This window comes from Nerophis ophidion, linkage group LG11 (assembly GCF_033978795.1).
Source record: "Nerophis ophidion isolate RoL-2023_Sa linkage group LG11, RoL_Noph_v1.0, whole genome shotgun sequence".
Classification (NCBI taxonomy): domain Eukaryota; kingdom Metazoa; phylum Chordata; class Actinopteri; order Syngnathiformes; family Syngnathidae; genus Nerophis; species Nerophis ophidion.
Window position 1 is genome coordinate 3674970 of NC_084621.1, and position 13409 is coordinate 3688378.

Sequence of the window (13409 nt, forward strand, 5' to 3'; positions counted from 1 at the left end):
CATCTTTTTACTAGCCCGCCACCTCATTTTAACATTAATATGGCTCGCCACCTCATTTTGACATAATTTTATTAGCTCGCTGCCTCAATTTGATATGATTTTACGTGGCCTGCAACCTCATTAACATTTTTGTAGCCTGCCACGTCATTTTAACATCAATTTATGTGGTCCACCACTTCATTTTAACATGATTTGAAGTGGCTCCCCACCTCATTTTAATATCATTTTCCGTGGCCCGCCACCTCATTTTACTATTTTTTTTATGGCCTGCCGCGTCATTTTACGTCTTTTTATGTGGGAGTGAACTACAGCATAAATGTGCCCCCTTCCCAAACAGATGCGGCCCAACTCTACCAGCAGTACAGCGAGGCGGCCCAGAACTTTGAGATCCTGAGCCAGTCCCGCTCTTCCGACGTCATCTTGGTCAGCGGGGAAAATTCGTCCTCCCCTGCGCCGTCGCCGCCTCCCGCCCGCAGGCCTCTCCCGCCGCTGCCCGCCGTCCCGCACCCGCACTCCTTGGCCCACTCCGACTCCATCACCAGCATCAGAAGCTTGCCTCTGCCCGAACGGCCCAAATGTGAAGGCCGGCCTTCCTCCCCGCGGCTCTCCATCTCACTCACGCAGTCGTCCACGCTGTGGCGAGAGCTGCCCGGCGTCCGCAACAGCAGAGAGCTGGAGGACCTCACGGAGGACGAGAGGCGTCTGCAGGAGGTAAGACAGCTCATGGACAAAAGGTCAGACCAGATGATGTCCCTAAGATATGTATATATATTTAATATACAGTATAAAAGCATATGTAGCAATCGCGCGAATGGCTTTTCAGGTTGGGCTTCAAACCAACAAAAAAAAAAATCTATTTTCTAAATAAGTTTGCAAAACGCTGCATTAAATAATAATTACAGACTGTGTGTAGTCATGTATTTGTTTGCATAAGCTTCTACTCCTGTGAACCACTTCACACAGAAATGTAAACATTTCTCAAAACATGTTTAACAATATTTAATGCAGCCCGCTACCTCATTTTAACATCATTTAACGTGGCCTGGCACCTCATTTTAACATAATTTTAATAGCTTGCCTTTTTGAAATCCATCCATCCATCTTCTTCCGCTTAGCCGAGGTCGGGTCGCGGGGGTAGCAGCCTAAGCAGGGAAGCCCAGACTTCTCTCTCCCCAGCCAGTTCGTCCAGCTCCTCCCGGGGGATCCGAGGCTTTCCCAGGCCAGCCAGGAGAAATAGTCTTCCCAACGTGTCCTGGGTCTTCCCCGTGGCCTCCTACCGGTCAAACGTGGCCTAAACACCTCCCTAGGGAGGCGTTCGGGTGGCATCCTGACCAGATGCCCGAACCACCTCATCTGGCTCCTCTCGATGTGGAGGAGCAGCGACTTTACTTTGAGCATCTCCCGGATGGCAGAGCTTCTCACCCTATCTCTACCTTGTTTCTTTTTTTTTTTATTAATGAACACACATTGGTAAGAAACATATCATTATTAATGATATGCATTTATTAGAAAAATCCCCCAAACATTTTTGTTTTTATTCCCTAAATTATACATTGATGCTAAAACAGTGGTGTCAAAGTCAAGGCCCACGGGTTTCTGGGTGTTGTTGATAAACAGCTTTCGCTTTGCATAGTACAGTTTTAATTTGCACTTACAGATGTAACGACTAACTCAGTGGTTCTTTACCTGGGTTCGATCGAACCCTAGGGGTTCGGTGAGTCAGCCTCAGGCGTTCGACGGAGCCTCCGCCGCGGAGGTTAAGACACACCCGACTCAGGGGTAAATAAAAAGTTCTCCCTATCGGCTTCATGGATACGGCAACAGCAGAAGTCAGACTGATTTGCATTTGTGTAATTTGTTGTGAGTTCATGCACTGTGTTGGTTTTGTTCTTTGAACAAGGTGATGTTGATGGACGGTTCATTTTGTGCACCAGTAAAAAAAACATAACTTTGTTTTGAATTTGAAATTGTTTTTATTTTTCACTAACGAAGGGTTCGGTGAATGCACATATGAAACTGGTGTGGTTCGGTATCTCCGACACGGTTAAGAACCACTGGACTAACTGTAGTTACCGACAGTGTTTTTTTCTAAGTGTTCCTGAGCCTATCTGGTAATATCCTTTACACACCGATGTCAGTTTTTGATGCCGTACCATTTGAGGAATCAAAGGTCACAGGCATTCAATGTTGGTTTTCAGCCTTGCTGCTTACATGCAGTGATTCCCTGAACCTTTTGATGATATTACGGACTATAAATGTTAAAATCCCTAAATTCCTTGCAATAGCTGGTTGAGAAATGTTGTCATTAAACAATTTGCTCACGCATTTGTTGACAAAGTGGTGACCCTCACCCCATCCTTGTTTGTTAGTGACTGAGAATTTCATGGAAGCTGATTTTTTCCCCAATCATGGCACCCACCTGTTCCCAATTAGCCTGTTCACCTGTGGGATGTTCCAAATAAGTGTTTGATGAGCATTCTTCAACTTTCTCAGTCTTTTTTGCCACTCGTGCCAGCTTTTTTGAAACATGTTGCAGGCATCTAACTCCAAATGTGCTAATATTTGCAAAAAAATAACGTTTTCCTGTTTGAACGTGAAGTATCTTGTTTTTTCAGTCTATTCAATTGAATATAGGTTGAAAATGATTTGCAAATCATTGTATTCCCTTTTTATTTACGATTTACACAACGTGCCAACTTCACTGGTTTTGGGGTTTGTATAATGCATAGAGGATATGCAAGTTACAAATGGCCTTCTAAAGATTTCTATCATGCAGGATGTAACATGTCCTGCATCTTAACTTTTCATTTTTTCTGTATATATTTGCACTCAATAATACACAGTAGCCCAGTCATGCCTCAGGCTGTCATTTCACATCATTTCTTATTAAACCGGGCGGATCGTAAATGAAATGATTCAGTTGGCCACTGTTATTACCTCATATCTCAAACTACTATAACCATGACAAGAAATACTGGAATTTCCCCCCGTTCGTCTCCTAGCACAAGACATTTCGCAAATGGCCTTCTCTGGCAACGTTTTGCCAGTTATCCTCACTTCCACACGTTGTGCAACTTTTCTTCCAGTCAAAAAAAAAAAAAAAAGACGTCAGAGCAGAGCAAAGCAGAGATCACTCATCATCAACCCCCTAACCTTTCCTTCCTCTTCTTTTTGTGATAGGTGCGGTTTGAAGTCGTGACCTCTGAGGCGTCCTACTGCCGCAGTCTGGACATCGTCGTCGAGCATTTTGTTAAGTCTAAACAGCTGAGGGCACTGTTGGCCACCCAAGATCAGAACTGGCTGTTTTCCCGTCTGGCGGACGTCCGTGCAATCAGCCACAGGTCAGACATGATGCTACAGTGTGCAAGGAGGATTGGATGAAACTCAAATTGGATGTATTTATTTAGACTTAACCCTGGGAGGTCTTTGAAATATCCTCACTTATTTATTTCACATGGATATTTAAAAAAATAAGTCAGATTCATAAAATAACTGCTCCAAATAATTGTTTTCACTTTAAACAAGTCACTCCTTTTAAAGCTACTTCAACCTGAAATTGTATTTATTTATTAGAATTTTTTTAATTGTATTTATTTTTGATTTTCTTTAATTGTATTTTTTTTGTTTTGTGGCAGCACATCACAGTAGCTCCTTTGATTTCCTTTATTTTACTTTATTTTTCGTATAAATCTCAACTTTTGTTGCTTTTTTTATCACTTATCTTTGAGAACAAGTTCCCTTGTGGATCAATAACATTTGTCTAAGTTTAAGACTAAGTACCTATATCAAATGTTGGGTTCTTCGTTAATATTCCCATTAGCTGCTGCAAGAATTGGGGGTTAAATCACCATAAATGATTCCTGAGCACGGCACCGCTGCTGCCCATTGCTCCCCTCACTTCCCAGGAGGTGATCAGGGGGATGGGTCAAATGCAGAGGACAAATTTCACCACACCCAGTGTGTGTGTGACAATCATTGGTACTTTAACTTAAATATCAGCTGCTATTCATCCTGGGGTTTAGACTTGGACTTAGACGAACTTTTGCGATCCACAAGGAAAATTGTTCTAACATTGTTTAACATTTCACACAGTTTTTTTTCGTTGGTTGTTTTCAACTCAATAAATACATTGAAATACATTTTAAAAAAATGTTTGATACGTGTTCAACATTAAGGCAAAAGGGAATAAATAGAAACATTCATAAATGACAAATAACGCTACATTCAAACTTAACCATAAAAATCCATGCATATACATTGTTTACAAAACAACACATTTTTTTCTTACAAATATGTACTAGTTGTAGAAAATGTGTAACCCTTTTTATAGGAAAATATATTTACATGACCTTTTTTTTTTTATTATAAAAAAAAATCAAATTTCAATAAAATATTTTAAAGGGGTATATGTTAGTTATTTATTTACACTATACAACAGTAATTCACATCCACAGTTATTTTTTCTATAGTGCCTGTTTAAAAAAAATAAAAAATAAAGAAATAAAACAAAAAATATATTTCCCAAAGTGCTGATATTATGCATCAGTCAATCTTTATTTTTTTCTGCCTGCTTCAAATGGAAAAAAGTAGTGAACACATGAAAAATAAATACATTTAAAAGCTAGTGCTGATGTCCAAATTTGATTAATAACTGTATACTAGATTTAATTAGTTTATGTCAAGTGAAATGTGGTATCAGAAATAGCATTTTCAATAGGATATTTTTGTATTTGTTAAAAAAAAAAAAATCACATTTATTTATTCTTTTGACAGGTAAATCATTATACAGGCACTGAGAAAGCAGACACTTTTTGTTTGCCCCCCCCACACCCCCCAAAATGAAAAAATTACAACAAAAATAACAATTAAATAAGAATAACACCCCCACCCCGTCCTACATTTCAGTCACAGTGGGTAGCAATGTACTGCCTTCCTCTTCATCACAAGCAGATAGAATCACACGAACTGACTGAAATATATATATATATGTATATATGTATATATATATATATATGTATATATATATATGTATATATATATATGTATATATGTGTGTGTGGGGAAAAAATCACAAGACTACTTCATCTCTACAGAACTGTTTCATGAGGGGTTCCCTCAATCATCAGGAGATTGCGCTCTACCACGGTATCGAGCACTATTCTCTGGATAATCCAATCAAGACATATATATATATATATATATATATATATATATATATATATATATTTATTTATTTATTTTTTTTAATTAATTAATTTATTAATCAATCCAACAAAACAATACATAATAATGCAATCAAATTCCAAAACCAAACCCGACCCAGCAACATTCAGAATAGCAATAAACAGAACAATTGAGGACACACAAACATGACACGGTACAATCTAAAAGTAGTGAAACAAAAATTAATATTATCAATACTAGTAACAATTTCAAAATAGCAGTGATTAAAAATCCCTCATTGATATTATCATTAAAAACTTTAATACAAAAAAATAATTTAAAAAAATGAACAACGCATCGCATTTCATAAGCTTGATAACACACTCTGTCCAATATTTTACACAAAGATATAATAAGTCATATTTTGGTTCATTTAATACTTAAAACATGTTTCAATAATGGATCCCATTAATATTTTTGGGTAAATTTGACTAATATTCAAAACACCAAAAAGAAAATGAACCACACTATATATTAGGGGTGTGGGAAAAAATTGATTCGAATACGAATCGTTTAGGTTGTGTGATTCAGAATCGATTCACATTTTAAAAAAATCGATTTTTTATTTATTTATTTTTTTTAATTTTATTTTTTTATTATTATTATAATTTTTTTGGAGCAATCCAACGAACCACTACACAGCAATACCATAACAATGCAATGCAATTCCAAAACCAAACCTGACCCAGCAACACTCAGAACTGCAATAAACAGAGCAATTGAGAGAAGACACAAACACCACACAGAACAAACCATAAGTAGTGAAACAAAAATGAATATTATCAACAACAGTATCAATATTAGTTATAATTTCAGCATAGCAGTTATCAAAAATCCCTCATTGACATTATCATTAGACATTTATAAAAATAATAAAAAAAGTGTTACAGTGGCTTACACTTGCATGGCATCTCATAAGCTGGACAACACACTGTGTCCAATGTTTTCACAAAGATAAAATAAGTCATATTTATGGTTTGTTTAAGAGTTAAAACAAATTTATATTTTTGCAATCAGTTGATGAAACATTGCCCTTTACAATTATAAAAGCTTTTTTTTTGTGTGTTTAATCTACTACTCTGCTAGCATGTCAGCAGACTGGGGTAGATCCTGCTGAAATCTATGTATTGAATGAATATAGAATCCTTTTAAATCGGAAAAATATTGTTTTTGAATCGAGAATCGAATCGAAAAAAATTGATTTATTATCGAATCGTGACCCCAAAAATCGATATTGAATCGAATCGTGGGACACCCAAAGATTTACAACCCTACTCCATATCCATAGGTACTTTTAATAAGGCATAATTAACATACTTTTGTGTATTTCTAGCTTCTTATCAAAGCTGGAGGAGCGTCTGGAGTCGGACATCATATCATTTACCGTGTGTGACATCATCGCTCGCCACTGTCAGCGTTTCAAGATGGTTTATGTACCCTACCTCACCAACCAGTCCTACCAGGACGCCACCTACCAGAGACTCATGTGAGACACTTTGATGGCTGGCCCCCGATTGAAATGTGCACTGTGTGACCTCTTGTTGCTGCGTCCGTCTTTCAAGGAATGAGAATCCCGGCTTCAAACGCATCGTGGAGAAGTTAGAGAGGAGTCCTGTTTGTCAAAGACTTCCCCTTCGTTCCTTCCTCGTCCTCCCATTCCAAAGAATTACAAGAATTAAGCTGCTGGTCCAGGTGTGTTGGTGGTCTTATCTGTTTGGATTTTGAAACTATTTCATTTAGGAGAAAAGATTGAAAAACTAGATGTGTTTTGGTAATATTTGTACACTCATAGCAGTTAAAACAGTGTACTATTAATATGTCAATTCTACCTGATTGTAACCAATCTTAGATTTAGACAAACTTTATTGATCCACAAGGCAAATTGTCCCACACAGTAGCTCAGTTACAAAGGACGTTAAGGGTAAGGATGGAAAGGATAATGCAGGTATAAAGTAAACTAAAAATTTACCATAACAGCAATATAAAATTAATTAATATTATAATGTAGTTTTAATTTTCCTGAAAGAACTTTTTAATTTTCCTGAAGGAACTCCCCTGAAGGAATCAATAAAGTACTATCTCTCTATCTATCTGATATTATATTATATTATAATATTAATTATTATTATGTGACTGTAAATTGTTTGCCTGTTTTCTTATTGATGCTTTAATTTTTTTTATTTTTGTCTGTATCGTGAATGCGTGGGTTCCCTCCGGGTACTCCGGCTTCCTCCCACTTCCAAAGACATGCACCTGGGGATAGGTTGATTGGCAACACTAAATTGGCCCTAGTGTGTGAATGTGAGTGTGAATGTTGTCTGTCTATCTGTGTTGGCCCTGCGATGAGGTGGCGACTTGTCCAGGGTGTACCCCGCCTTCCGCCCGATTGAAGCTGAGATAGGCGCCAGCGCCCCCCGCGACCCCGTAAGGGACAAGCGGTAGAAAATGGATGGATGGATGGATGTATTGTGTAGTTATAATTACCGTATTTCCTTGAATTGCCACCGGGCATAAAGTATGCGCCTGCCTTGAATTACTGCCGGGTCAAACTCGCTTCGCAAAATAATTAGCGCATGCTTAGTATTACCGCCTGGTCAAATTTGTGACATCCCGGGTGACACTTCCCCTGTCATCATTTTCAAAATGGAGGAGGCTGATTTCAATACCGGTAGTTTGAAATCGCATAAAGGGAAGAAGATTAACAGCTATTCAGTAGGATTTAAGGTCCAAGTTATTGAATACCGGTATGCTAAAAAGGACAGTAAGCAGCTATGTTTTATTAATATACCGTAGCTGCGTGTGTCAAATATGAGTCATTAAATGACTCCCGACTCCGAGTGGTAGAGGGCGCTAGTGATCCTGCTTGCGACTACTCGGCTGCAGAAGAAGTGACAATAAGTGACGTGTTGTGTGCTGGGACAGATACGACGCTGGGGGTGCACGACGGACCTTTTAGGATTTAACACCACTACTCTTATGCTGGCTATGTAAACAACCGGGCTGAAATAAAGTATGTTCCAGTCCTAAATACCCAGTGTATTATTTATACAATTACACTTCATGGTGGCAGCGGTGGGATGAAGAGATCACCCACGGAGCAGAACAGGAGCGGGAGTTGTCCGAGGATAATTCTGTCGTCGTCCGCACTTGGGGAGCCGAGCTAACTGATAGCAGCGGTCTGATAGCAGTTTTATAAACTGGACTTTCAATCAAAGCAGGAGGTAATAAAGGAAGATCTCCATCGAGACAGAGAGACTCTTAAAACTGAAGAAAGATAAGGAAGACTTCTATAAACAAGTTATCAATGCTTTTGATCAGAAGTAGCTGGCATGGACTATATTTACAAGTAAAGGTAAGACCATAAAAACGTTTTTTTGTATTGCTTTTCAATATGGTATCCTTACATCACACTACATTTTTTACTGCATGCCTTTGGTAAGTGCCAGAGTGAGAAGAGGTTTTAAAATAATTAGCCCATGCTTACCTTTACCGCATACCTTTTGGTAAGCGCAGGAGGGAGAAGATGTTTTAAATTAAATAGCGCCCTGGCGGCAATTCAAGGAAATACGTTTTTTGCTTTTACTTGTAATTGTATTGAGTTGTGGAACCCAGGAAGACTAGTGGGTTGTTGTGGCAACCAGCAAATGGGGATCCTTAATAAAAATCTAATCAAATCAAATATAACATATATGTAATATTTGCATATTATATATATATAGAGTATACAATATATACTCATATTATTACATCAGGTTCACGAGTGGGGGAAGAGTGGATCGTGAGATCGACAGGCGGATCGGTGCGGCGTCTTCAGTAATGCGGACGTTGTACCGATCCGTTGTGGTGAAGAAGGAGCTGAGCCGGAAGGCAAAGCTTTCAATTTACCGGTCGATCTACGTTCCCATCCTCACCTATGGTCATGAGCTTTGGGTCATGACCGAAAGGATAAGATCACGGGTACAAGTGGCCGAAATGAGTTTCCTCCGCCGTGTGGCGGGTCTCTCCCTTAGAGATAGGGTGAGAAGCTCTGTCATCCGGGAGGAACTCAAAGTAAATCCGCTGCTCCTCCACATGGAGAGGAGCCAGATGAGGTGGTTCGGGCATCTGGTCAGGATGCCACCCGAATGCCTCCCGAGGGAGGTGTTTAGGGCACGTCCAACCGGTAGGAGGCCACGGGGAAGACCCAGGACACGTTGGGAAGACTATGTCTCCCAGCTGGCCTGGGAACGCCTCGGGATCCCCCGGGAAGAGCTAGACGAAGTGGCTGGGGAGAGGGAAGTCTGGGCTTCCCTGCTTAGGCTGCTGCCCCCGCGACCCGACCTCGGATAAGCGGAAGAAGATGGATGGATGGATGGATGGATTATTACATCATATTGTATTTTTATATAATATATACAATGTATAACAAATCCCAAGTACCATGTACAATATTACAGTATACGTAACCGCTGCAAAATAGAGAGTAGATCCAGCAGAAAATAGACATTATAAACAAAGAGAGGTAGCTAACATAGAAGGTGTCAGGTAATAGACAGACATCATCTATTGCTGTATGACAAGTGATTATACAGCTGGATGGAGTGCGGAATGAAGGAGTACTTGAATGGAACACTGTGGGAAGGACGCTAAAGGAGCCTGTTGGAGTATGAGCTCCGCTGTCCCTCAATTGTCTGGTGGAGCGGGTGGGCAGGATGGTCCATGATGGCGAGCAATTTGCCAGTGTCCTCCTGTCCCTCACTGACACAAAGGCCTCATCTGTGTGAAAATATCCGGTTTAAGTCCTTTTTGCTGGTGCTGCTCCCCCAACAGACCACTGCAAAGTACAGGGCACTGGCCACAACAGCTTGCTGCACACATTAAAGGACCTGAGCTTCCTCAAGAAAAAGAGTCTGCTCATGCCCTTCTTTGCTGCTGTCCTTACAGTCCATTCTGCTGTTCTATTTAAGTGTGTTTTTCACAAAGCCATAAAAAAAGGAAAATTACTTCAGTTACTTTTATATCATATTTTCCTTAGGATTCTAGGATTGTCTAACTGCTACTTAGGACTTTCTCACACAGAGTTTTTGTTTATTTTCCAGAACATTGTGAAGAGAACAACCCCTGGTACTGCAGATGCGACACAAGCCATTAAAGCTTTGAAGCTTCTAGAAAAGGTAAAAATTGTACCTCCAGACTTTTATATTCCATCCTTTTTCTACCGCTTAATCCCTTTTTGGGGTCGCGGGGGGCGCTGGCGCCTATCTCAGCTACAATCGGTACACCCTGGACAAGTCGCCCCCTCATCGCAGGGCCAACACAGATAGACAGACAACATTCACACTCACATTCACACACTAGGGCCAATTTAGTGTTGCCAATCAACCTATCCCCAGGTGCATGTCTTTGGAAGTGGGAGGAAGCCGGAGTACCCGGAGGGAACCCACGCATTCACGGGGAGAACATGCAAACTCCACACAGAAAGATCCCGAGCCTGGATTTGAACCCAGGACTGCAGGACCTTCGTATTGTGTTTTTATAAATGCAGGTTTTGTCCTTAGGGGACTTTTAGGCTGTAGTTCGGTGCTCTGAAATTTAAATGGGGACACCGTGGCGCAGTTGGGAGAGTGGGCTTGACAGCAACCTGAGGGTTCCTGGTTCAATCCCCACCTTCTACCATCCTAGTCACGTCTGTTGTGTCCTTGGGCAAGACACTTCACCCTTGCTCCTGATGGGTCGTGGTTAGGGCCTTGCATGGCAGCTCCCTCCATCAGTGTGTGAATGTGTGTGTGAATGGGTAAACGTGGAAATAGTGTCAAAGCGCTTTGTGTACCTTAAAGGGAGAAAAGCACGATACAAGTATATACCATTTACCATTTAAATGGTGCATACCTTGATGTGGTTCACCTCGCGGTAACACTGGTATTTCTGAGCTAAAATGAGTTTGACACCCCTTCTTTAGACTCTTAAAAAGTACTCTTCTTGAGAAGGGAGTGTATTCAATGCCTGCCCCCTGATTAGTCTTCGTGCCACACGCATGCAGAGTAAGGTTTTTACGCGCGAGAATGTTTGGACTGTTTTACCGCCATACAACTAGATTAGTATCTTACACGCAATGTTTGTGCAATATCCGAGACAGCATGTGAAAACCGCGGCAAGATATAGAACAGAGAGACATTTTAATCTCTTACAGCAGGGGTAGGGAACCTATGGCTCTAGAGCCGGTTGTGACTCTTTTGATGACTGCATCTGGCTCTCAGATAAATCATAGCTAACATGAACAGTAATTAATTAACATTAAGTAATTAATAATTCAGATGGTAATCACAGTGTTAAAAATAATGTTCAAAATATAAAACATTCTCATGCATTTGAATCCATCTATCCGTTATAACAAGTATTTTATTTATTGTTGGTTCTGCTTCAGAATAACAATGTTATTAAAAAGAATGGGAGACTTATTATACTCTAAAAATGTTGGTCTTACTTAAAAATGCACGCATTTAGTTGTATTCAGTTTTAAAAAATATATACATGATATGGCTCTCAGGGAAATACATTTTAAAATATTTGGCTTTCATGGCTCTCTCAGCCAAAAAGGTTCCCGACCCCTGTCTTACAGGTTAGTCATTTCTGCGTGCCATGTGTTGTCGTTCTAACACTGGTCCGTATCGCGTTCACATTTGTGAACCAAATCGCAACAGTTGCCAGCAAACCGAGACCAATCTAGAAAGCGGTCTCGGTCTGCTTGTTTGATGCACACCAGAGTTCAGGTGACCGCGCTCACTCTTGACAAAAAAAAAACAAACATGTACTAATTGGTAGTGATGTGCTGATCGATACTGAAATATCAATCCCGCTGATACCAGATCTGCATGCTCTAATATAGAATCTCAAACCAAAGTATCGATGCTTTTGATACTTTAGTTTTTTGAGATAATGAAATATCAACAGGAACACAGTGTAAAGTAAGTAAATAACTGAGATCTTGTCTAAATGAAACTCGATTATTGGGAACTACTTTTTCTTCCGCCATGGTAAGTACGTAATGTGCAAGCCAGACAATTATTGGCATGGATTCTAAAAAAATAAGTGGATTTATACTTTTATTGTAGGCCCTTTGTGTAAAAGTCCGGCCCGCGGATAAATTATCTATGGCACCCGGGATGATTAGTATTAGAACCAGCCCGCAGGCCACAGCCGCCTGCTGCTGTTTTGCACGCATGGACTCAGGGAAAATTGCAGTGAGAAAGAACACAACTGATTTGATTTATGTATGTTTTATTTTCTCATTTTACTGTTTGAAAGCAGCAACTGGTAGGATAACAGAGCAGGACAAAATTGGGGACGGCGTGGCGCGGTTGGGAAAAGGGGCCGTCCCAGCAACCTGAGGGTTCCTGGTTAAATCCCCGCCTTCTACCAACCTAGTCACGTTCGTTTTGTTCTTGAGCAAGACACTTCACCCTTTGCTCCTGATGGGTCGTGGTTAGGGCCTTGCATGGCAGCTCCCACCATCAGTGTGTGAATGGGTGAATGCGGAAATAGTGTCAAAGTGCTTTGAGTACCTTGAAGGTAGAAAAGCGCTATACAAGTATAAATCATATTATTGCATTTTCCGTTCATAATGCATGCAATTTCATTTATGCATTCCTCTTAATATTAAAGGAACATATTTTATTTTTGAAGGACGTTTACTTGTGTGTTGTTTGCCTGTTGAAAATGTTTTCCCTTGAAATAACTGACAGAGCCAATAAGAAAATGTTGCTTTTTTCATCCAATGTACAGGACATGTGATTTTTTTTTTGAAGGAACTTAGTTTTTTGACTCTGAGCCTGTTCCAACCATCCATTTTCTTCCGCTTGTCCTTTTCGGGGTTGAAAAATGTTTTCACTTGAAATTAGTGACACAGCCATACAAAAATGTTGGAGTATTCATTAAATTATTAAATAAAATACAGGACACTGTGTTAGGTCCTGGTTCAATAAAATGTGCAATCATTTTAATATGTTTTAATGAACATTGAACCAGTCCTGTTCCCTGCCTTGTAGCAAAGTAGTTTTTTTTTGGCCCTCTGATGTATTTGACTTTGACATCCATGTTTTTTGAAGACTTTACATAGGGAGTTGACTTTAAATAGGGTGCAGCATTCAGTGCAGAATAAGGCCATTATTTGTTTCTCAATGTGATTATTTTTTTATGCATTTGACTGA

The 13409-nt window shown here is 39.9% G+C and overlaps 1 protein-coding gene across 2 annotated transcripts in view; it reads left to right on the forward strand.

The window, feature by feature from the left end:
- arhgef5 (Rho guanine nucleotide exchange factor (GEF) 5) overlaps positions 1-13409 on the forward strand; it is a 38662-nt gene that overhangs the window by 19904 nt on the left and 5349 nt on the right. For both annotated transcript variants that reach the window (XM_061914944.1, XM_061914945.1), the window contains exons 5-9: positions 338-711; positions 3181-3341; positions 6557-6709; positions 6786-6915; positions 10302-10376. In XM_061914944.1, the coding sequence (XP_061770928.1) occupies positions 338-711; positions 3181-3341; positions 6557-6709; positions 6786-6915; positions 10302-10376 (893 nt within the window). The remainder of the gene's footprint in view (positions 1-337; positions 712-3180; positions 3342-6556; positions 6710-6785; positions 6916-10301; positions 10377-13409) is intronic.